At 42.4% G+C, this 26,568-nt stretch overlaps 1 protein-coding gene across 1 annotated transcript in view; it reads left to right on the forward strand.

Annotated features, from left to right (window-relative positions):
* KIF7 (kinesin family member 7) overlaps nucleotides 1-26,568 on the forward strand; it is an 81,738-nt gene that overhangs the window by 35,591 nt on the left and 19,579 nt on the right. The window contains exons 8-14 of the mRNA XM_073653251.1: nucleotides 4,072-4,271; nucleotides 7,248-7,372; nucleotides 9,304-9,459; nucleotides 13,305-13,507; nucleotides 22,534-22,731; nucleotides 23,026-23,151; nucleotides 23,814-23,990. Coding sequence (XP_073509352.1) covers nucleotides 4,072-4,271; nucleotides 7,248-7,372; nucleotides 9,304-9,459; nucleotides 13,305-13,507; nucleotides 22,534-22,731; nucleotides 23,026-23,151; nucleotides 23,814-23,990 — 1,185 coding nt within the window. The remainder of the gene's footprint in view (nucleotides 1-4,071; nucleotides 4,272-7,247; nucleotides 7,373-9,303; nucleotides 9,460-13,304; nucleotides 13,508-22,533; nucleotides 22,732-23,025; nucleotides 23,152-23,813; nucleotides 23,991-26,568) is intronic.

The following is a 26,568-nucleotide window of genomic DNA, read 5'->3' on the forward strand; positions in this document are numbered from 1 at the left end:
AATTATATACTTAACAAAAAAGTGTGAAACAACTGAAAATATGTCTTATATTCTAGGTTCTTCAAAGTAGCCACCTTTTGCTTTGATGACTGTTTTGCACACTCTTGGCATTCTCTTGATGAGCTTCAAGAGGTAGTCACCGGAAATGGTCTTCCAACAATCTTGACAGAGTTCCCAGAGATGCTTAGCACTTGTTGGCCCTTTTGCCTTCACTCTGCGGTCCAGCTCACCCCAAACCATCTCGATTGGGTTCAGGTCTGGTGACTGTGGAGGCCAGGTCATCTGGAGTAGCACCCCATTACTCTCCTTCTTGGTCAAATAGCCCTTACACAGCCTGGAGGTGTGTTTGGGGTCATTGTCCTGTTGAAAAATAAATGATGGTCCAACTAAACGCAAACCGGATGGAATAGCATGCCTCTGCAAGATGCTGTGGTAGCCATGCTGGTTCAGTATGCCTTCAATTTTGAATAAATCCCCAGTAGTGTCACCAGCAAAGCACCCCCACACCATCACACCTCCTCCTACATGCTTCACGGTGGGAACCAGGCATGTAGAGTCCATCCGTTCACTTTTTCTGTGTCGCACAAAGACACAGTGGTTGGAACCAAAGATCTCAAATTTGGACTCATCAGAGCACAGATTTCCACTGGTCTAATGTCCATTCCTTGTGTTCTTTAGCCCAAACAAGTCTCTTCTGCTTGTTGCCTGTCCTTAGCAGTGGTTTCCTAGCAGCAATTTTACCATGAAGGCCTGCTGCACAAAGTCTCCTCTTAACAGTTGTTGAAGAGATGTGTCTGCTGCTAGAACTCTGTGGCATTGACCTGGTCTCTAATCTGAGCTGCTGTTAACCTGCGATTTCTGAGGCTGGTGACTCGGATAAACTTATCCTCAGAAGCAGAGGTGACTCTTGGTCTTCCTTTCCTGGGGCGGTCCTCATGTGAGCCAGTTTCTTTGTAGCGCTTGATGGTTTTTGCAGCTGCACTTGGGGACACTTTCAAAGTTTGCCCAATTTTTCGCACTGACTGACCTTCATTTCTTAAAGTAATGATGGCCACTCGTTTTTCATTACTTAGCTGCTTTTTTCTTGCCATAATACAATTTCTAACAGTCTATTCAGTAGGACTATCAGCTGTATATCCACCAGACTTCTGCACAACACAACTGATGGTCCCAACCCCATTTATAAGGCAATAAATCACACTTATTGAACCTGACAGGGCACACCTGTAAAGTGAAAACCATTTCCGGTGACTACCTCTTGAAGCTCATCAAGAGAATGCCAAGAGTGTGCAAAGCAGTCATCAAAGAAAAAAGATGGCTACTTTGAAGAACCTAGAATATAAGACATACTTTCAGTTGTTTCACACTTTTTTGTTAAGTATATAATTCCACATGTGTTAATTCATAGTTTTGATGCCTTCAGTGTGAATGTACAATTTTCATAGTCCTGAAAATACAGAAAAATCTTTAAATGAGGTGTGTCCAAACTTTAGGTCTGTACACACTATATATATATATATATATATATATATATATATATATATATATATATATATATATATATATAGTACAGACCAAAAGTTTAGACACACCTTCTCATTTAAAGATTTTTCTGTATTTTCATGACTATGAAAATTGTACATTCACACCGAAGGCATCAAAACTATGAATTAACACATGTGGAATTATATACTTCACAAAAAAGTGTGAAACAACTGAAAATATGTCTTATATTCTAGGTTCTTCAAAGTAGCCACCTTTTGCTTTGATGACTGCTTTGCACACTCTTGACATTCTCTTGATGAGCTTTAAGAGGTAGTCACCGGAAATGGTCTTCCAACAATCTTGAAGGAGTTCCCAGAGATGCTTAGCACTTGTTGACCATTTTGCCTTCACTCTGCGGTCCAGCTCATCCCAAACCATCTCGATTGGGTTCAGGTCTGGTGACTGTGGAGGCCAGGTCATCTGGCGTAGCACCCCATCACTCTCCATCTTGGTCAAATAGCCCTTACACAGCCTGGAGGTGTGTTTGGGGTCATTGTCCTGTTGAAAAATAAATGATGGTCCAACTAAACGCAAACCGGATGGAATTGCATGCCTCTGCAAGATGCTGTGGTAGCCTTGCTGGTTCAGTATGCCTTCAATTTTGAATAAATCCCCAACAGTGTCACCAGCAAAGCACCCCCACACCATCACACCTCCTCCTCTATGCTTCACGGTGGGAACCAGGCATGTAGAGTCCACCCGTTCACCCTTTCTGCATCGCACAAAGATACGGTGATTGGAACCAAAGATCTCAAATTTGGACTCATTAGACCAAAGCACAGATTTCCACTGGTCTGATGTCCATTCCTTGTGTTCTTTAGCCCAAACAAGTCTCTTTTGCTTGTTGACTGTCCTTAGCAGTGGTTTCCTAGCAGCTATTTTACCATAAAGGCCTGCTGCACAAACTCTTCTCTTAACAGTTGTTGTAGAGATGTGTCTGCTGCTAGAACTCTGTGTGGCATTGACCTGGTCTCTAATCTGAGCTGCTGTTAACCTGCGATTTCTGAGGCTGGTGACTCGGATAAACTTATCCTCAGAAGCAGAGGTGACTCTTGGTCTTCCTTTCCTGGGGCGGTCCTCATGTGAGCCAGTTTCTTTGTAGCGCCTGATGGTTTTTGCAAATGCACTTGGGGACACTTTCAAAGTTTGCCCAATTTTTCGGACTGACTGACCTTCATTTAATAAAGTAATGATGGCCACTCGTTTTTCTTTACTTAGCTGCTTTTTTTTTGCCATAATACAAATTCTAACAGTCTATTCAGTAGGACTATCAGCTGTGTATCCACCAGACTTCTGCACAGCACAACTGATGGTCCCAACCCCATTTATAAGGCAAGAAATCCTACTTATTAAACCGGACAGGGCACACCTTTGAAGTGAAAACCATTTCCGGTGACTACCACTTGAAGCTCATCAAGAGAATGCCAAGAGTGTGCAAAGCTGTCATCAAAACAAAAGGTGGCTACTTTGAAGGACCTAGAATATAAGACATATTTTCAGTTGTTTCACACTTTTTTGTTAAGTGTATAATTACACATGTGTTAATTCATAGTTTTGATGCCTTCAGTGTGAATGTACAATTTTCATAGTCAAGAAAATACAGAAAAATCTTTAAATGAGAAGGTGTGTCCAAACTTTTGGTCTGTACTGTATATATATATATATATATATATATATATAATTTATTTTAGTGCGTGTGTTTAAGATGATCAAGGGGTCATAAGTATTCAGTCTCAAGTATGCCTTTATAACTCTTTTTGTATGGACCCTTTCATTTTTATTTATTGTAGCAATATTTTTTGGAAAACCAATAAACCTTTAATTTACAGAGTGATGCCTGGCTCCCTCCACTTCTGTGAACCTCACATAACAGGGAGCCTGTACAGTTCACAGCTGATGCGGTTGCAGTATAGGAGATGCTGTCGGTGTTTGACCACATCTCTTATGGCCTTTCTGCCGTGTTTACGGTGTACAAGTCAGAATAATTATTACGACACTCTTGTGGATGGTGCCCAAGTAGGATCCCTATCCCATATAAATCTTGAGGAAAGCTTCGCACTCAGGTAAATTATTGTAAGCAGATAATTTTATTGTGTGCAGGCAATCCAAAAATAAAGAAGATGTTTCGGTCATATAATGACCTTCATCAGTCAGGCAGATTGCAGTGTGCACAAGGATACAGGTAATAACAAACACTCTGGATAAGAGTGCAACAGTGAGTGCCACCGAAACGTCTTCTTAATTTTATTGTGTGCAGGCAATCCAAAAATAATTTTCTTACATCAATTTACCTGAGTGCCGAGTTTTCTACAAGATTTATAAGGTGTGTAAGTGTCCTGCTGTGGCACTTACACCCCAGCAAATAAAAATGGCAGCCCCCAAGGGGTGGAAAATATCTATCTATCTATCTATAATGTTATGGTTAAGTAGTTAAATCATAGTGATTATCCTTTGTATCATGCATCTTTTGCACATGGTTTTATTTAACATTATATCATTCATTCTGGATCTTCATTGTTATTCCAGATTTCAGAAAGTGTTGCTTCTTTGTCTAAGGAGCTTACAAGGAATTTTCGGAGTGGAACCCAGAAAATTGTGTCCAGCATGGAGGAGGCAGACACTGTGCTGTACAGACACTTAAGTGAGGACTCTGATCTGTCAGGACAGTCAGAAGGAGAAGAGACCAAGGAAAATGAAGAATCTAACAAGTCTCTTCCTCACAGCAGGTAGCCATTTCCTTTGCATTTTTCCAGATATTTGGAGGTTTTTATTTATGTTTTCGATCTTTTTGTCAAAGTATATTTTACTATAGACAAAAATGGTTATAAATGATAACGTTTTTTTTTTTAGGTGTAGTCAATTTGATCTTCAGGAGGATAAGGGAGGGTCCTGGTGGATGAGATGTTAATAGGAATTCTTAAAAAACTACCAAGACAGGGCTAAACTTGAACAAAAAAAACTATTCCAAGCTGTTAATAAATTATGATCAGCATTATCAAATCACAAGTGTGATTTATTTATTTTTTAAATTATCCTTTTGTTTGTAAACTGATGTATTTTTGTATAATGTTACATTATGGGGGATGTTCGGCAACTTAAAAATAAAAATGATTAGAGTTTTCTTAGAAATATAAATCTGAAAATTGCAATGTGCATTTGTATTCAGTCCCCTGTAGTCTGATACCCGTAAATAAAATCCTGAATGACCAATTATCTCCAGAAGTCACATAATTAGTAAATTACGTCCACCTGTGTGTAATTTATTCTCAGTATAACTACAGCTGTTCTGTGAAGGCCTCAGAGGTTTGTTTGAGAACATTAGGGGTCAAACAGCATCACAAAAACCAAGGAACACAACAGACAGGTCAGGGATAAAGTTGTGGAGAAGAGTAATGCAGGGCTAGGTTATAAAAATATATATATATATATATATATATATATATATATAGCCCATATTCTGAAGATCTCACAGAGCATTGTTCAATCCATTATTTAAAAATGGAAGAAGTAAGGCACAACTGCAAATGTACCAAGACATGACCGTCCACCTAAATTGACATCCCAAGCAAGAAGAACACTAATTAGAAAAGCAACCAAAAGGCCCATGGTCACACAGGAGGAGCTACAGAGATCCACAGCTGAGGTCGGAGAATCTGACCGCAGGACAACTGTTAGTCGTATACTCCACAAATCTGGCCTTTATGGAATAGTGGCAAGAAGAAAGCCATTTTTGAAAACCAGCCATAAGAAGTCCTGTTTGAAGTTTGCAATAGCCATGTCGGAAACACAAATAGCCAGTGGAAGAAGGAAGGTTCTGTGGTCAGATGACACCAAAGTAGAACTTTTTGGGTTAAATGCAAACTAACACTGCACATCTCTCTGAAAACACCATCCCCATTGTCAAACATGGTGGTGGCAGCATCTTGCTGGGGGATGCTAGTCTTCAACAGGGAACAGGGAAGCTGGTGAGAGTTGATAGGAAGATGGATGGAGCTAAAAAATACAGGGCAATACTGGAGGAAAGCCTGTTGGTGGCTGTAAAAGACTTCAGGTTTGGGCACCTTCCAGCAGGATAATGGCCATAAACATGCTGCCAGATCTGCAATGGAATGGTTTACATCAAACAATTTTCATGTGTTTGACTGGCCCAGTCACAGTCCAGACCTAAATCCTATTGAGAATCTGTGCCAAGACTTGAAAATTGCTGTTCACAGACACCTCCATCCAATCTCACTGAGCTAGAGTGAGTGTGCAAAGAAGAATGGGCAAAAATGTCAGCCTCTAGATGTACAAATGCATGTATGAATGCTTTTTCAAGTCACCGTATGTGGGTGTACAGAACAGACCAAAAGTTTGGACACACCTTCTCATATAAAGATTTTTCTGTATTTTCATGACTTTGAAAATTGTACATTCACACTGAAGGCATCAAAACTATGAATTAACACATGTGGAATTATATACTTAACAAAAAAGTGTGAAACTACTGAAAATATGTCTTATGTTCTAGGTTCTTCAAAGTAGCCACCTTTTGCTTTGATGACTGCTTTGCACACTCTTGGCATTCTCTTGATGAGCTTCTAGAGGTAGTCACCGGAAATGGTTTTCACTACACAGGTGTGCCCTGTAAGGTTTAATAAGTGGGATTTCTTACCTTATAAATGTGGTTGGGACCATCAGTTGTGTTGTGCACAAGTCTGGTGGATACACAGCTGATAGTCCTACTGAATAGACTGTTAGCTGCTTTTTTCTTGCCATAATACAAATTCTAAGTAAAGAAAAACGAGTGGCCATCATTACTTTAAGAAATGAAGTCTGAAAAATTGGGCAAACTTTGAAAGTGTCCCCAAGTGCAGTTGCAAAAACCATCAAGCGCTACAAAGAAACTGGCTCACATGAGGACCGCCCCAGGAAAGGAAGACCAAGAATCACCTCTGCTTCTGAGGATAAGTTTATCCGAGTCACCAGCCTCAGAAATCGCATGTTAACAGCAGTTCAGATTAGAAACCAGGTCAATGCCACAGAGGAGGTGTGATGGTGTGGGGGTGCTTTGCTGGTGACACTGTTGGGGATTTATTCAAAATTGAAGGCATACTGAACCAGCATGGCTACCACAGCATCTTGCAGCGGCATGCTATTCCATCCGGTTTGCGTTTAGTTGCACCATCATTTATTTTTCAACAGGACAATGACCCCAAACACACCTCCAGGCTGTGTAAGGGCTATTTGACCAAGATGGAGAGTGATGGGGTGCTACGCCAGATGACCTGGCCTCCATAGTCACCAGACCTGAACCCAATCAAGATGGTTTTGGGTGAGCTGGACCGCAGAGTGAAGGCAAAAGGGCCAACAAGTGCTAAGCATCTCTGGGAACTCCTTCCAGATTGTTGTAAGACCATTTCCGGTGACTACCTCTTGAAGCTCATCAAGAGAATGCCAAAAGTGTGCAAAGCAGTCATCAAAGAAAAAAGGTGGCTACTTTTGAAGAACCTAGAATATAAGACATATTTTCAGTTGTTTCACACTTTTTTGTTAAGTATATAATTCCACATGTGTTAACTCATAGTTTTGATGCCTTCAGTGTGAATGTACAATTTTCATAGTCATGAAAATACAGAAAAATCTTTAAATGAGAAGGTGTGTCCAAACTTTTGGTCGGTACTGTATATATAGATATAATGTGTCACACTTTCTCACTTTAGGTCTAAAAAGCTGTCCAAAGCAGATGTAAAAAGCTTTGTGACATCTCCTAACCAGAGATATCCTACATCTATTCAAGACAGTGAGGATGAGGAGGAAACATTGCTAGACAGAAGCTCATCTGGGTGTAAGTGCAGATTTATTACATCTACTTAGAAGTCTCACTAACCCCTTTTACCCTCCATTTTTTTTGTTTTTTCCTCCTTGTCTTCCAAGAGCCATAACTTTGTTATTTTTCTGTCCACATAGTCTTATGAGGGCTTCTTTTTTGCTGTACGAGTTGTACTTTTGAATTACATCATTCATTTTACCTTGTGATACACTGGAAAGCTGGAAAAAAAATTCCAAATGTGTTGAAATTGAAATTTAAAAAAAGTGCAATTCCACAATTGTTTTTTGTTTTTTATTTACCATGTTCACTATATGGTAAAACTGATCTGGCAATATGATTTTCCAGGGCAGTTCGAGTGCGCAGATATCAAACTTGTTCTGTTTTTTTTTTTTCCATTTAAATGGTGAAAAAAAAAAAAATGTATGTATGTGTATATGTGTCTATCTATATATATATAGATAGATATAGATATATATAATTTGCTTTTGTCGCCATTTTCCGAGACGTGTAACATTTTCATTTTTGAGATATGGGGTTGAGTGAGGACTTTTTTTTGCGCCTTGAGCTGATGTTTTCACTGATACTATTTTGGTGTAGATATGTTTTTATTGCATTTTATTGCAGTGTTGCGCCGTCCAAAAAATTCTCGCTTTTTGATTTCTCTTTTCATTACACAGTTTACCAATCGGATTAATTTATTTTATATTTTGATAGATCAGACTTTTTTTTATGAATGCAGCAATACCAAATATGTCTATTTTTGTATTTTATTTTATTATTGTTTTATTTTTAATGGGGCAAAATGGTGTGATTTGAACTTATATTTTTAATTTTTTTTCATATTTTTAAAAACTTTATTTTTAACTGCTTTTAAAAGTCCCCTTAGGGAACATGAAGCTGTGATCATCTGATCGCTTGTACTATACATAGCAGTCCTTCAGCCCTGCTATGCATATTGAAAATTACAGTCTCCTATGAATGCCAGCTAAACGCTAGCTTTCACAGGAGTATGGTAATGACAAGCATGGAGGTCTTCAGCAGATCCCCCGGACTGTCATAGTAGCCCATCGGCGCCCCGCGATCACGTCAAAGGCGCGCCGATGGGCGAATGGAATGACGCACTCCCTGCAGGCACATGTTTAATGCCGGTGTCAGAGATTGACAGCGGCATTTAACAGGTAAAAAGCTCCGCTCCACCCGCGGTTATTAAAGGCATATGATAGCTGATTGAATGAGCCATCATCTGCCGGGAAACATGCAGGCTCGGCGTGCGAGCCCGCATCATCAGCAGAGACATGACCTTTGATGTACATGTACATCAAAGGCCACGAAGGGGTTAATACTCTGGGTAAATAAAAGTTTCCTGTTGGCATCCCTCAGCACCCTGTCATTATATGGGTATGTATTTGTAATCAAACACACTTCGGTCTATACAGAACGGGTTGTAAAATCTTGGGCCATTCTGGCACTAGCGGCACATTTACAAAGTGTCATATAACTACCTCTATTCTAAAACCTTCAGCGATCTATATAATCATATATGTGGACAAGCTGTAATTGAAACATGGCAGTGTATGAGGTCTGCTGTGTAAACCACAGTGATGGACAGATAGACAAGCTTTCATGACATTCTGCACAAATGTTTCTTGGTTGTCATTGATCCTGGGCCTGATGACCATACTTTTGTTGCAGTAGCTAGAGTATCGCTTCCTTTCCCTTTATTGCTGTCTGTGTAGGTGATGGCCACGAGTGACATATAGTACATATAGACATATCATTTGCTGACATCAAATAGAGCCCATGAGTTTTGACTATAGCACCACACATGTGGGTGTATTAAGAATCTACCTTATAAAATGCAGCCTATTCTTATTTCTTTGCTGGCATAAAGATAATTAAAACTGAATCCTTTTTTAATTGGCTCATGCCTTTTCTTTTATTTACAGCTCAATGTAAGAAGAGAGAACACTATGTACCAAGAGACAGTCCTAATCGAGAAAAAGACTCCAAATGGAGACTGCGTCAGGCCCAGCAGAAGATCCGGGAGCTAGCTATCAACATCCGCATGAAAGAAGAGCTTATTAAAGAACTGGTGAAGACTGGTGAGACTGCTTTGATCCCACAGGAGATAAACACTTATTAAATTAATTCACTCATTCAGGCCTCAAGAACAGCATGTCCCTCTAGTGTTGAGCTGTCGGTGTCTTATATGCTTTAAAATGCATGATTCGTTACTGTTTTTCAAGTATAACTTGCAGATTTCAATCAAAAAAGTAGTCACACAAGTCTGCGAGGTTTTGTATGTTGTACCGGCTACCATGCTAAACTTTTGTTGCTACTGTTTCCTCCCCCCATAGGTTACACATTTGGGAAGCACTCATTATTATATGGACATCTGTAAAGGAAAATAAATTATTGTGGGCATTAACCAACATGAATTAATACATCTTACAATGACTAGGATGTAACCTCATCCATACTTGTGGCCTTCCTTCAGACTAAGGGGCTAAGATTCTAGCAAAAGCTTTTGGTAGGCAACTTATTGTCCAAGTTTTTTAAAGTTGGTTGTCTGGAAATACTTTTTTTTATGCTATAAACTTGCACATATTGAACACAGTAATGCTGCTTCCACTACTGTTCTGGTCATTCTTTACTTTGATGCCGTCTACAATGACAAAGTAGCTGAGGTCAACGATTGGCTGCAGCTGTGATGTTCACTGTAGTCATGATGTCACCACTGCAGCTAGTAAACGGAGCACCGTACCTGGTGAGGATTTGTATCAGGGTTTGTGTTGCTTTCAACATGTGCAAGACTATTCCCAGATCTTCTGATTCGGTTACTGTATGTATAGTTGTCCTAGAATAACTCTCTACAAACCACCATTATATTACTTTGTGTAGAGGGCACATGATAAACCCCTGCGCATACCTCCTGGTTTTATTAATATTTGTGTGGCAGACACATGATAAACACTTGAGAAGGATCTGGGTGAACTTGTGAACCACCGACCTTAGGAGACAGTTACAGCGGGAACTATTTATGGTTTCCAAAAAGTCTTAAATGATTTCTTGGAACTCTTTCCTTCATATCTCAATCTGCAAATCTCATCAGAGGTTCCTTCTCTTCGCTGTCCAAAATTCTCACTTTTCATTCACGGCGCCCCCCTTCGGGCTAGCCTCTGCCCCCAGGGTCTTCACGAAGGTCACGGCGGCCATCAAGGCCCTCCTTCACCCCAGGGAAATCCTGGACGACCTTCTGATCGAAGACTGGTCCTGCCGGGATTGCTACAAGAGTCTCCACTTGACTCTCGACACGCTGTCTTTCCTGGGCTGGCTCATCAACACAGCTAAGTTGTCTTTGATCTCGTCCCAGCGCCTAGTTTTCATAGGCATGCTTTTCAATACCACGCAAGCCAGAGTCTTTTCTTCCCGATGAAGAGGTCTCCTCCCTCCTTCTTGGGATTCGCTCTCTGACGCCCATTTCCCCGTCCACTTCGGACCTGCATGAGCGTTCTGGGCAAGATAGGAGCCGATGGATGTGGTTTCCTTCACGCAGTTTTACACTCTTCCTCTGCAGCTCGCACTCTTATCTCACTAGGACAAGAAGATCTCCTCTCTGGACACCCCCATCCTTCTCACTCCACATGTAAGACAGTCGCTGGCATGGTGGCTTTTATCTACCTTCGTTCACATGGGAGTTTTTTTTCTCCCATTACACTGGCAGATCGTGATGATGGACGCCAACCTGCTCTGCTGGGGAGCAATATTTCACCAATTCACGGTCCAGGGCAACTGGAAACATCGGAAACCTCACTCCCCATCAACATCCTGGAACTCCGAGCCATCTACCTCGCCCTTCGGCACTGGCAGGATCTCCTAACGGGTCACCCTGTGCGCATTCTGTCTGGCCATGCCACAGTCATCGCATAGATAAATCACCACGGCGGAGCTCGAAGCAGGTCCATCATGTCAGTGGTCCACTGGATTCTAGCTTGGACCGAACAAAAACATGCCCGCTATATTAACTGTCCATATTCCTAGAGTGCACAATTGGGCAGTTGAGTTCCTAAGTCGCTAGGGTCTCTCCTCAGGCGAGTGGTCCCTGAATCAATCGGTTTTCAGGCAAATCTGTCTAAGGTGGGGTGCACCCAACTACGACTTCATGGTGTCCAGGATGAACAAAGTTCCTTGCTTCTTCTCCAGGTCTCGCGACCCCCTTGCTATTTCCTCCGACTCTCTGGTCCTTCTTTGATCTCAGTTCTTCCTGCATATCTCTTTCCACCTCTGCCACTGATTCCCAGACTCATCAAGAAGATCAAGGCGAGGGAGTACCAGTCATAATTGTGGCTCCCGACTGGTCTAGAAGAGCTTGGCTCGAGAAGTGGGCAATCTCATCACAGATGTTCTGTAGAGACTCCAAGATCATCCAGACCTCTTTTCCTAGGGTCCCCTCTTTCACCAGAATACTCAGTCTCTCATTTTAAAAGCATGGCTGTTGAAGGTGCTGTCCTGTAGCACACAGGTTTCTCCGACCAGATCATCCAGACTATGATCAGAGCGAGAAAGCCTTCTTCCTCCTGCATCTACCATGACACTTGGAAGGCCTTTTTTCGCTGGTGCATAGCTGAGCACACCGCTCCCATGTCCTTTTCTCTTCCGTCCCTGCTGGCCTTTCTTCAGTCAGGTCTCGAATCTGGGCTCTCTCAGCTCCCTCAAGAGCCAGGTCTCCGCCCTGTCAATCCTGTTCCAGAGGAACCTAGCCTCTTTAGGGTTCTCGCTTGGAGCCTATTCGGGACAATTCTCTCCCCCTGCTTTCCTGAAATGTTGCCTTCCTAGTAGCCATCACCTCCCTCAGGCGCTTCTCTGAGCTGGCGGCTCTTTTTGTGCCACTCGACCATTTTTGTCCTTCACCAGGACAAGATGGTGCTACGTCCAGTGCCTTCCCTTCTCCCGTAGGTGGTTTCCCCTTTCCACCTTTACGAGAACATAGTCCTTCCTTGCTTTTGTCTATCTCCAACTCATCCTCTGAAATAATCCCTCCACAAGTTGGACCTTGACAGGGCTCTGCGTCTCTTTATCACCAGAACAGCATATTTCAGACTTTCCAACTCTTTGTTCATGATTCCACAGGGTCACTGCAAAGGTCTTCCATCCTCCAAGGCCACAATCACCCAATAGATCCGCTCTGCCATCCTGGAAGCGTATCGCCCACAGGTTAGAGTTACTCCTCCTGGGGTCAAAGCTCACTGCACTCATGCAGTTTGGGCCTCCTGGGCCTTTGCTACAGAGTGCATACCTATTCCTCAGCTGACGCGAGCTTAGGAAGGAAGGTTCTGCAGTTGCCTGGGCCTAGTCCTGTTCTTGTTGTTGTTCCTTTTCTTTCTATTTTCCACCCTTGGGACTGCTTTAGCACGTCCCATGGTCTCCTGTGTCCCCCAGTGAAGTGATAGAGAAAAGAGGATTTGGCGTACGTACTTACTGTAAAATTTCTATCTCAGAGCCTTCATTGGGGGGCACAGTTCCTGCCTTTGTTATGCTCTTGTTCAAATTAATGTTTTCTGTTGCTTCTCCTACTGCTTTTTCACTAACTGATTAGCTTTGTGCCAGTTGGTGGATGTACCCTGCTGAGGAAGAGCCAACTTCTTTTGCTTAGTGCCATTCTCCTAGTCGCAGCAGCATACACTCATTGTGTCCTGTGTGCCCCCCCCCCACCCCCAATGAAGGCTCCGAGAAAGATTTTACGGTAAGTACCCAAAATCCTCTTTTTAGGGCACATTAGTTCATGCACTATTGATATACCTATATATCTCGGTGAACTTGATGGACATGTTTTTTTTACTGTACTAATAATGTAGCTGTGTTAAAGGAAAAAGCCCTACATTCCTTATGGTTCCATTACTGTATGTGTAATTTTTATATGTTGGTTTGGCTGTTTATCTTGTGGCAGGAAGAGAAGCTCAGGCCATGAATAAGCAGTACTGTATGAAGATATCCGAGCTGGAGACTGAGGCAGAACAAGCCCGGATAGAAGTTAATGAGAACCAGCGCCAACTGCAAGAACTTGAAGGCAAAGAGACTCGAGATCCAGTTGAAAAATGCAGACTACAAGAGTGTCGCAAAAATATTGCAGCTGCTGAGAGTAAAGTGCAGGTACGTGTCATTGATTGATTGTTTTTAATTCAGTAAAGGGATTTTCTCATATGATTTAGTGATGGAATATTACTAGGACAAGCCTTCCCTTTATTATCCCTGGGATTCTGAACACTGGGACCCTCTCTTGCCCTGACAATCAAAGGGATCACACCACTAATGTAGTGCTTAGGCTTGCTGTGGTGTACCCGGACTCCATGCTATACAGTGGCCTGCCTTTGGCACAGTTTATTAGAATATGGCCTCTTTTCAGTGTCCTACGCAGCTGAGTGGGCAGGGGTTGCAGTGCTGGAAGATGAAGCAACACTACAACATCTCTGTGGCCTTTTCATGCCCAGTATATGCATGTTTCCAGAGGTTGAACCCCGATCGATCATAAAGTGATAACAATCCTTCGCTATATACCATCTCTAAATTAGTTAGGAAATCCCCTTTGATCATTTCCCGAAGTATGACCTGAATGTACATCACACGTCGGGTAATATAAGTTTTGAAAAGTATTAAAATGAAACTTCATCACCCTGTTTCCCACTTTAAAAATAAGGTGTCCGTAAAATTCCAATCTATCAGAATATGAAATAATTAGCTCATACACTAAACATCGTAAAAAAAAAAAGTCACAACAAGAACAGCAGTTTTTCTGTTGCCACACCTAACTCCAAAAAATGCAATCAAATTTAATAGACATCGTACGTTTCCCTAAAATTGTTCCAATAAAAATGTCATCTTACCTTACATAAATAAGTCCTCGCACCGCTCCATCAATGGGAAAAATAAGATTATGGGTCTCCGAAAATGTCTACATACCAATATTTATTTTTGGGGGGTTTTGATACATACATTTCTAAATGTTCATCAACAGTACATAAGAAATAAAAAAGTTTGGTGTCTGTGAAATTGTACTGACTTGAAGAATCGTGTTGCTAGGTCATGTTTACTGTGCAGTGAACACTGTAAAAAAAAAAAATTCTATTGTGTGGTAAAATTAGTGGTGCTATTCAAAACTACAATTCGTTTCTCAGAAACAAGCTTTGATACTGCTATGTTGATGGAAAAATAAAAAACCCTATGGCTATGTGCCCACGATGCAGAAATGCTCAGGATTTTTTCCTGAGCGTTTCTGCATCTCCCTGGCAGAAAAAAACGCATGCGGATTGTACATGCGGATTGTACATGCGTTTTCCTGCCAGGGACATGCCGATGTGAAGCGTTCTTCGCATGCATTTCTGCATGCGGGTTGACAAGCGCTTTCCAAGCGATTTTAGCATCACTTAAAAATTGCTCGCTGTGGGATGGAGTTAAATACACACTAACCCCATTGTGTAAAAATCCACTGCATTATTAATGTGTTTTTTTTCCTTTCGTTATAATTGACACTGAGCCTCTGTGGATTCAGATGTCCAATAATCAAACTTTTATTCAATATTGATAGTAAATGTTATACATTTGTTTGAGGTCATCAGTCAGTTTTTCGCAATCTGTCAAGTCTTTTTTCAGTCATCTATGGGTTTATCGCTAATCATTTAAAGAACACAGGATATTGAATAAATTTCAATCAGTTCCTTGGCATTTTCGATTTATCAGTGAGGTGTTCCCACTTGTTCTGTCATATATGCATTCCTCAACATTGAAACTGCAACACCAAGAAGGAAAAGTCATGCAGTTACAGAAATCACAGGATAAATAAACTGCTCAAAAAAATAAAGGGAACACTTAAACAACAGAATATAGCTCCAAGTAAATCAAATATCTGTGAAATCAAACTGTCCACTTAGGAAGCAACACTGATTGACAATCAATTTCACATGCTGTTGTGCAAATGGAATAGACAATAGATGGAAATTATTGGCAATTATCAAGACACCCTCAATAAAGGAGTGGTTCTGCAGGTGGGGACCACAGACCACATCTCAGTACCAATGCTTTCTGGGTGATGTTTTGGTCACTTGAATGTTGGTTGTGCTTTCACACTCGTGGTAGCATGAGATGGACTCTACAACACACAGAAGTTGCTCAGGTAGTGCAGCTCATCCAGGATGGCACATCAATGCGAGCTGTGGCAAGAAGGTTTGTTGTGTCTGTCAGCGTAGTGTCCAGAGGCTGGAGGCGCTACCAGGAGACAGGCCAGTACACCAGGAGACTTGGAGGGGGCCGTAGGAGGGCAACAACCCAGCTGCAGGACCGCTACCTCCGCCTTTGTGCTAGGAGGAACACTGCCAGAGCCCTGCAAAATGACCTCCAGCAGGCCACAAATGTGCATGTGTCTGCACAAACAGTTAGAAACCGACTCCGTAAGGGTGGTATGAGGGCCCGACGTCCACAGATGGGGGTTGTGCTCACAGCCCAACACCGTGCAGGACGCTTGGCATTTGCCACAGAACACCAGGATTGGCAAAGTCGCCTCTGGCACCCTATGCTCTTCACAGATGAAAGCAGATTCACACTGAGCACATGTGACAGACGTGACAGAGTCTGGAGACGCCGTGGAGAGCGATCTGCTGCCTGCAACATCCTTCAGCATGACTGGTTTGGCAGTGGGTCAGTAATGGTGTGGGGTGGCATTTCTTTGGAGGGCCGCCAGCCCTCCAGGTGCTCGCCAGAGGTAGCCTGACTGCCATTAGGAACCGAGATGAGATCCTCAGACCCCATGTGAGACCATATGCTGATGCGGTTGGCCCTGGGTTCCTCCTAATGCAGGACAATGCCAGACCTCATGTGGCTGGAGTGTGTCAGCAGTTCCTGCAAGATGAAGGCATTGAAGCTATGGACTGGCCCGCCCGTTAGCCAGACCTGAATCTGATTGAGCACATCTGGGACATCATGTCTCGCTCCATCCACCAACGTCACGTTGCACCACAGACTGTCCAAGAGTTGGCGGATGCTTTAGTCCAGGTCTGGGAGGAGATCCCACAGGAGACCATCCGCAACCTCATCAGGAGCATGCCCAGGCGTTGTAGGGAGGTCATACAGGCACGTGGAGGCCACACACAATGCTGAGCCTCATTTTGACTTGTTTTAAGGACATTAGATCAAAGTTGGATCAGCCTGTAGTGTGTTTTCCAGTTTAATTTTGGGGGTGACTCCAAATCCAGACCTCCATTGGTTAATAAATTTGATTTCCACTGATGATTTTTGTGTGATTTTGTTGTCAGCACATTCAACTTTGTACAGAACAAAGTATTCAATGAGAATATTTCATTCATTCAGATCTAGGATGTGTTATTTGAGCGTTCCCTTTATTTTTTTGAGCAGTGTAGATATATTAGAGAAGTTGTCCAATACCCTTACTCCTTTACTGGGTTTGCCATAAATGCTTAAGAATAATGCCCCAAAAGGTCCTCATATAACTTTTCTGCCAAGTTTCATGTTGTTTTATGCCTTTTTGTTTCGCTTCCTGTGTCCTGGTTCCAGCTCCATTATCATAGCGATCACTTCCTCTTCAGAATCATCTGCTCCCTTCTGACTACATCAATCCTTTTTGTTGGGTTGCAAGCCTGCAGTGATCACAACCCCTGTAACACTGCCTAACCTTTCACTCACTGAATCAGCACTATCTTCTGTACAGGACACAGGTACAAGGAATAAAAATAATGCACAAAGAACCATTAAAAAAGCCTTGACAATAAAGATTATCCCCTACTCCCCCTCACTGACATGGATAGAATAGATGAATTGGATGGAAATAAGAAGATTTTTGGTTCTTACTGTAAAATCTCTTTCTCTGAGCCTTCATTGTGGAACACAGGAAACCATGGGTGTATGCTCCTGCCACTAGGAGGCTTACACTAGGCAATAAAAAAGTTAGCTCCTCCTCAGTAGTATACACCCAACAACTGGAGCCAAACCGATCAGTTAGTGTGAAAGCAGTAGGACAAGCAACCTGAAATAGGACACGGACTGGTCCAACAGAAACTTTAAGTAAAGGGCGGGTGCTGTGTCCCCCAATGAATGCTCTGAGAAAGATATTTTACGGTAAGAACCCAAAATCTTCTTTTCTCTATCGTTTCATTGGGAGACACAGGAAACCATGGGGCGTCCCAAAGCAGTACCCAAGGGTGGGAGGACAACCAAGGACTAGTCAAAATAACGTGCAAAGGTGAGAATCCCAGGTCTGAAGCAACCACTGAAATATGTAAAAAAAAAAAAAACACTTCTGCCCAGGCCTGCTAACGCCAAAGAGGCAGAGAAAATGAGCATTCTGTATGGAAGGTAAAAACGGATAAGTGAGAAACAGCTTAGAAAGCTGCTAATGGAGGCTAGATGAGGAAAGAGCTGGAGGTCCTTGGCCCAGATGAAGAGAGCAGGAAGACTGTGATGGAGATCTGACCTATGTCAATATACATCCAGAATCTTGGAGCAGATTCTGACTCGAAGGCAAATATGACAACTCTCTAGACTCAAACGGGGAAGCTGAGTGTCCAAAGAAACTGTTCTCGACACAAGGAGCGCTGAAACACCCTCGACCCTTTACAATATATCCAAGAAACTGACAGGGGGACGAGAAGGAGGAGAACGGAGTTAAGTAGACTAAAAAAGAAAACTAAGAACGTCGTAGAGTGTTACACACCAGATGCAGACCCACCCATGGCACACGGGAGGCTGCCAGGGAATAAGTAAGCGTGCGCACCCCACAGAAAACTCAAATACTGAAAACGGAAAACTTTTTTTTTAAAAGAAGGTAGAAACCTGCCCCTAGGGAGTTGAGGAAACCTACTAAATGCAAGCTCCGATAATCAGGAGGAAGAAGAAGAGGAGAATAAGAGGGTTTCCCTAGATAGACCATAACCCACCGCAGTTGGAGGAAATGAAGCTTGGATGCTGCGTTTCACGAGAAGGCCATGAAAAGCAGGATATAGTAAGATCAAAGTAGCAAAGATGATGGATTTTGAAGAAAACTGATATACAAGATTCCAAGAGGAAACTGTAAGAAGGTAGACGACCTCCCGGAAAATGGTAGGGGGGGTGGGAGCTTGAGCGTAGGAGACAGCGAAAGTGTTGAATAATCACTGAGTTGCAGGACCCCCAAGAGGGCTGAAAAACCTCGTAGAACATGCCGGAACTCTTCGGTATGATGTAGGGTATGTATGCTCCGCCATAGACGACTGTGAACAGGAAACATCTGATGAAACAAAACGGAGAATCGTCCATAGAGACAACACTTCTGTCGAAGGCCTTTCACAGGTTAGGGGGGTTAGCAAAACTTAGTTTACTGTTGATGAATCAGCAGACTCTGATCTGTCCATGACCAGAATCCTCCACCAAAGCTGACCAGGATAGCGATACGTCCTAGAAGGAAAGAGCTCCCTGGGTTCTGCCATTGAAGGGAAAAAAGAGAGGATACCTACTACTCCGGGATCCAGATGAAGAAGGAGAGGAGGCTTAATTAACCTACGGGTGATCCAGAGCTGTGTAACACTGGACTAAACTTCCTAGCGAAGAAGAAAGGGGAAGCCCGTCGTCAAAAATTTTTTGGGGGTCAAAGGATCTTTTGCGGAAAGGAGGGGGTAAAAACCCACCAGTAGGCCAAGACTAAAATTATACCAAGACAAAAGCATTCACGGAAGGAAAGACAGATATCGAGTTCCGACAAGGGGATTAGAGAACCCCTCTGGAAGGAGGGTTGCGCATGTGGATTGAGACTGCATGATCCAAAACCTAGAGACTGTGTGAGACAGTATGTTTCGAAATAATGGGCAATTATGAGTTAATGAAGGTCGAACCAGAGCGGAAGGGTGCACTGAGAAAATTTCAAAACAACATACAGCAAGTAGAAAAAAAGGGGAGAACCCTGGACCAAATGTGTGATCCTTGTGTAAGGACACATAAGAGGCTAAGCCAAAGGTAAGTCCAAGGGCTGGCAGAGATTGGGGAGTCTCTGCGGTCCAGAAGCGATGCACTGAAGCCAATTTAAGTCTGCTGGGTGCAGAAAGACCGTAGAATCTATGGAATGAGCCATGTGGAAGAGCGTTGGAAAGCACATCAGTACTTCAGCCGTAGATAAAGAAATGACAGATAGGAAAGGGTCTACACTGAACCAGGCGATGACTACAGGGGAAAAAACTGGAGCAAGCCACGTAAACCCGGGGAAGGAGACCTAACAACTCCCTATTTAGTTGACCATGGAAAAGTCTGAGCACAGAACTCAAGTGCTGAAGAACGATCGTGCAGAGTCAAGGGCTAGAAAAAACAGCATGGATGGCGAAAGGGGACATTGCTGATGAAGACTCTAGTCGTTATGATAACGACTGAACCAGCCTAAAGGAACAATTACTGATAACCAGAGGCATCCTGGGTAGCTCTTGACTGATTTGGACCCGATTATGAAAACAAGAATCGATACCTGAGGTGTTTTGGTTAGCTCTTGACCGACCTAGACCATCTTGGACAGGAAGGAGCAAGGATCCTTGCATGTGGAACTGCTTACCCTGACTTGAGCCACAACACGACAGATAACTGCAATGGTAATATGGTCAGCGATGTCCGATCAATCGGAGGAAGGACCCCGGAGAAACACCTGGTACAGGTAACTGGAAAGTAGACACAGACTCGCAGACCCAACCAGCTGGGCACAGGTGTTGATCCTGTGTACCGCCGGATAGACGTAGCCAGAAACTCGATTTGGAGAAATGATTTATCCGAGAGAAACAGTGTTGGACCTGAATCATAAAGTTATCACCGGAAGGAGAAAAAACAGAATTACGACTCTAAATACATAGGATATAATTCTTGCCAGATTAGGGACTCATTTTCGTGATGTTCGGAAATCAGATCCAGGGTCGAAGAGGCTCCCGAATTCTTGGCTGTAGCCTTCTAAGAGCCAGGTGTTAACCGATCTCTGTAAGAAAAGAGGGGTAAGTACCAACAAACAGACAAAAGACTGATGTGATGAAAGCGCTCTAGACCCCTTGGACCGCACTACGAACAACCATGAGGATCATGGTAGATGTAGGATTCACCAGATGGTTCTGACTCACTGGATAGTGGTACAGGTCATTTGGACCGTTGCTGCAACGGGTTATGTAGTACAAGATACATTGTGCGTGTGACTTACCAGACTACGGGCAAGGCACTTACACTGCTGCTGTGATCGGCCATGTGGTACCTGGAGGATGGCATGTCTGACTCACTGGGTAGTGAACAGAAAACGTGGAACACTGCTGCAGTCCACCATGTGGTATGTCGTAGATGGTGCGTCTGACTCACTGGGTAGTGGACAGGAAACGAGGACCACTGCTTCAATCAACCGCGGGGCACGTGGTAGCTGGTGCATCTGACTCACTGGATAGTGGGCAGGAAACATGGGCCACTGCTGTAATCAAATGCAAGGCACGTGGCAGATGGTGCATCTGACTCACTGGATGGTGGACAGGAAAACGTGGACCACTGCTGCAATCAACCGCGGGGCACATGGTAGATGGTGCATCTGACTCACTGGATAGTGGACAGGAAACGTGGGCCTCTGCTGCAATCAACCATGAGGTATGTGGTAGGTGGTGCTTCTGACTTATTGGATAGTGGGCAGGAAATGTGAACCACTGCTGCAATCAACCATGTGGTATATGGTACATGGTGCCTCCTGACTCGCTGAATAGTGGACAGGAAAACGTGGTCCACTGCTGCAATCAACTATGTGATACGTGATAGAAGGTGCTTCTGACTCACTAGGTAGTGGACAGAAAATGTGGACAGTAAGAACACTATCCTGGTACGTGATCCCTTGTGTGTGTGATATATATTTTTTTTATAAAGTAAAAACCAGGGGAGTTTTTCCTGGAGGGGTAAGTGACAGGCTAAGGGTAGGTGTATGTGTGTGTGCTTCCCAGCCTCTATACAGCTAGGAACCACACATAACTATAGAGTAGCTGTACTTCCCGCCATGTGCGGTAAGAAGATGACGCTGAGGAGGGTTCCAACTCATAAGAAAGAGCGCACAGGATTCCTGCGTGTCTGGGGAGCAAGGTGCACTTTGGTTGGCTGAGGATGGTGGGTGGGGAGCGTGGGAGAGCCTGTGCGACTGATTGGATGCTGTAGCCACAGAGAGCCCTGGTGCAAAGCAAGACTGGAATGGAGGTCTGCCCTCTTTCAGCTTTTGTCTTGAACTTATTGATAGCCAGAGATTGGTCTGGAGACTATTGGGCAACATCATGAAGAGGTCTCCCAAAGGAAACATGAAAGTGTCTCCGGAGCCCCTTTTTTCAGCATGACAATGCCAGGCCACATTTTGCTCTTGGTACTGTGAACAGCCTTTATGGCCTAAACGTGTTTCCTCTAGCACTTCTTGGACTTTATTGGTCGGTAATTAAAAAGGGAGCTGCCCGGCAGCGGATCTTCATGATTTGCATTCCCAAGTGCATTCAGGGTGAAAAAACAGTCCTCGGACAACCATGAATAACCTCACTGAATGAAAAAACGCAAGGAGACTGTGCTTCACAATTGAATAACATATATTTGTCCCTATTTCTTAAATAGATCATTAAATAAAAACTGTAAATATGATTAAATTGCAGTCGTTATGGTTCAGAAAATTCTTCTTTAGAAGTGGCCACAAAGATCTTCATGGAGAATATAAGTATATTTGCTGTTATTGCATCATTGAATTTCATGTATGTAAGAAATAAGGAAGAATATATGTCATTGAATTGTGAAGCACCGTCTCGCTTGTTTTTTTTTACTCCTACTGGTATTTATGGGATTGGAGAGGATTCCTTGTTGCAAGGTGTTTTGAACAAAATGACAGTCTTTGATAATTTTTCATTGTCTCACTGATACCATGCCAAGGTGGATATATTTCTGCATGTGCCACTCATACTCGATACTGACTAAATTGAGATCTTTTGAAAAATTAGCTTCCATTTATTTCACCATTTGCATATCATTAACATGTCTATCGATCATGTGATTTCCAAAACTCAAATTTTCCTTCATGATGTTGCAATTTCAATGTTAAGGAGTGTATAACAAAAACTTACGCTACTAATACTTGAAATTGTATGCTAAGCATATTTTTCTTTTTTCTTTCCCGACAGGTTCTTAAAGAGAAGAAGCAAGCAACAGAAAAGTTGGCTTCACTCTCCGTCCAGAGCGTGAGGCGTGTTGAGGAACTTGAAAAAAACATCTTCCAGATGAAACAGCAGCAGGGACAGTTACAAAAGAAGCTGAAAGAAGAGACCGATCAGAAGCGACGTCTTGAGAGCGAGATGCAAAAAAGAAGACACAGAGTAAAGGTGACTGTATTATTTCATGCAGCGACATATAAAACATCCTTTTAATAGTGGTCATTTAGATGAGAACATGTTAATAAAGCTTCTAGCAATTACACAATTACATAATGTGCAAAGTACACTGCAGATATCTGTAAGGCAACTACACTTATTTGTTCCTTCTAATCACTACAGATTGCCAAGTCGAGTTCTCTTGTTGTGATAAGAAATGCAAAGTGGGTCTAAAAAAAAAAAGCCCGGTAGGTGGTTAGGTAGGAAGACGCCCAACTAACAAAAGACTGCCCGCCTTGTCTTTAGGAGCTGGAGTTGAAGCATGAACAGCAACAAAAGATACTGAGGATCAAAACGGAGGAAATTGCTGCTTTTCAAAGGAAAAGAAGAAGTGGGAGCAATGGATCAGTTATCAGTCTGGAGCAGCAGCAGGTAGCCTGAGCGGATTTCATGGTGTCTGCTAGAACAGAGCTCGCCTCATTCCAAGGGGCAATGTAATTGTTCAGTCTTGTTTGACTAGACAAACTCACACTATTTATCTGTTGTGCACACTTTTTTGCGAATAAAATAATTTTTTTGCTGTTGGCTAACAGACAAAACCTAAGGCAAAAACAAAATAAGCATATACCCTGTAGTAAGTAATTATATAAATAGTACATGTAAATAGCATAAGGTGCTTAGTTAACACTTTGGTCAAAAAAGTCAGGCCTGTGTCCTGCTCTGTCCCCATCCATACTGAGGTCTGCTGACACAAGGTGAGGTTTTAATACTAGAGATAGGACCGACCCAATTGGGTGCACCTTGTTGCTGTGGGATGACGTATATGCTTTTTTGATCAAAACAGTATTAACTAAGTACCCTATGTTATTTACATGTACTATTTATTTACTTACTACAGAGTATATGCTCATTTTGTTTTTGTCTTAAGTTTTGTCTGTGTGGCCACGGTGTGAATGTGCTCCTACACATGCACTTATACTAACTTATGTTCCTGCTCATTTCTTTGGTTTTTCAATATTTTAACGATTATTAATATCTCCTTTTTAAGCTTTCATTCATCCAGAACTTTTGTTATCTTTATGTATTGTTGATAGAAAATTGAAGAACAGAAGAAATGGCTGGACAGCGAAATAGATAAGGTTCTAGAGCAGCGTCGGGCCTTGGATGAATTAGAAGAGGAGCTCAAGAAAAAGGAAGGAATATTGATTAAGAGAGAAGCACTTCTTCAGGAGAAGAACGATTTGGAGTGCAAAAGACTTCGATCCAGCCAGGTAAGACTTTGGACAATTAGGATCAGAAAGTTCATTATTTTTTGTTTTTGAAGAGAACTAATAGGTAGACTTATTTCTACACATTAGGAAAGGCAGGAGCAGTCATTTATTAACTAATGAACAACTGTCCAGACTAGGAAATTGAGAGGTATGTGCTTTAAATGGGGAGAGCGGAAAAGTCGATGTCAGACATCTCTCCCTTGAGAACTCAAAGATCAAGCTCCCCAACATTATCTGTCATTGGATTGTTTAACCCCTTAAACCCCGAGGGTGGTTTGCACGTTAATGACCAGGCCAATTTTTACAATTCTGACCACTGTCACTTTATGAGGTAATTACTCTGGAACGCTTCAACAGATCCCCCTGATTCTGAGACTGTTTTTTCGTGACATATTGTACTTCATGATTTTGGTAAAATTTCTTCGATATCACTTGCATTTATTTGTGAAAAAAAAATAAATTTGGCGAAAATTTTGCAATTTTCAAAATTTGAATTTTTATGCCCTTAAATCAGAGAGATATGTCACACAAAATACTTAATAAATAACATTTCCCACATGTCTACTTTACATCAGCACAATTTTGGAACCAAATTTTTTTTTTGTTAGGGAGCTATAAGGGTTAAAAGTTGACCAGCGATTTCTCATTTTTCCAACAAAATTTACAAAACCATTTTTTTAGGGACCACATCACATTTGAAGTCACTTTGAGAGGTCTTTATGACAGAAAATACCCAAAAGTGACACCATTCTAAAAACTGCACCCCTCAAGGTGCTCAAAACCACATTCAAGAACTTTATTAACCCTTCAGGTGCTTCACAGGAATTTTTGGAATGTGGAAGAAAAAAATGAACATTTAACTTTTTTTACAAAAATGTTACTTTAGACCCAATTTTTTTTATTTTCACAGGGGTAACAAGAAAAAATGGACCCCAAAACTTGTTGTGCAATTTCCCCTGGGCACGCAGATACCCCTTATGTGGGGAAAAACCACTGTTTGGGCGCTCGGAAGGGAAGGAGCGCCATTTGACTTTTTGATTGTAAAATTTGCTTGAATAATTAGCGGACGCCATGTTGCGTTTGGAGAGCCCCTGATGTGCCTAAACATTGGAGCTCCCCCACAAGTTACCCCATTTTGGAAACTAGACCCCCCAAGGCACCTATCTAGATGCAAAGTGAGCACAGGTGCTTCACAAATTGATTCATAAAAATGAAAATGTATTTTTTTTTCCACTTTTTCATTTTTACGAATCAATTTGTGAAGCACCTGGGGGTTCCAAGTGCTCACTATGCATCTAGATAGGTGCCTTGGGGGGTCTAGTTTCCAAAATGGGGTCACTTGTGGGCAGGGCCGGCTCCAGATTTTTGTGGGCCCCGGGCGAAAGAGTCTCAGTGGGCCTCTTTAGCACATACCACGATTCATGATGCACAGATACGGCAGAGAAATTATACATATACACATTATACGGACACATGACCTACACATTATACATATACACATTATACGGCCACATGACCTACACATTATACATATACACATTAAACGGACACATGACCTACGCATTATACATATACACATTATATGGACACATGACCTACGCATTATACATATACACATTATATGGACACATGACCTACGCATTATACATATACACATTATATGGACACATGACCTACGCATTATACATATACACATTATATGGACACATGACCTACACATTATACGAACACATCACCTACGCACTATACATATACACATTATACGGACACATGACCTACGCATTATACATATACACATTATATGGACACATGACCTACGCATTATACATATACACATTATATGGACACATGACCTACACATTATACAGACACATGACCTACGCATAAACACATTATACAGAGACATAATCAGTTAGCACATTATACAAATACATTACCTATATACACATGACCATATATATATAACTACACACATTATACTGGGACATGACATATACATACTTGGACTGCGTTCACACATTGCGTATTTTCGCGCGCTTTTTGAAAATGCACAATGTGCTTTGTGTCTGCCAGCAAAGTGTATGGGAAATTCACTTTGCCGTTCAGACACTGTGTAATTTTACGCAGCGGGAAAGCGCAGCTGCGTAAAGAATTGGCATGTCAATTCTTTACGCAGCTGCGTCCTGCGCTTTCTCTCTATTGTGCCCATTATAAGCGATGGAATTACGCAGCGGTGTTCACTCACTGCGTAATTCCATCGCTTTTTTACGGAGGCGCAGGATGGATACTCACCTACCCGATGTCAGGGGAGAGGCGTCCGGTCCGCTCCAATCCCGCGCTTCCAGCATCTGCCGGTGAGCCGATCAGCTGTTAGCTAACCGGCTTGTAAGCGGCCGGTCAGCTGATTACAAGCCGGTCAGCTGACAGTCTGCTGATCGCTTCACGGCAGATGCTGCAAGCGCAGGACGGAGTAGACGCGTCTCTCATCCATCGGGTAGGTGAGTATCCATAGTCTGTACATACACTGCTAGGGACACACACACGACACATAGACACACAGGAAACATAGACACAGATA

Source organism: Phyllobates terribilis, unplaced genomic scaffold (genome assembly GCF_046119375.1).
Source record: "Phyllobates terribilis strain yellow unplaced genomic scaffold, ASM4611937v1 Scaffold_11__3_contigs__length_659146591, whole genome shotgun sequence".
Classification (NCBI taxonomy): Eukaryota; Metazoa; Chordata; class Amphibia; order Anura; family Dendrobatidae; genus Phyllobates; species Phyllobates terribilis.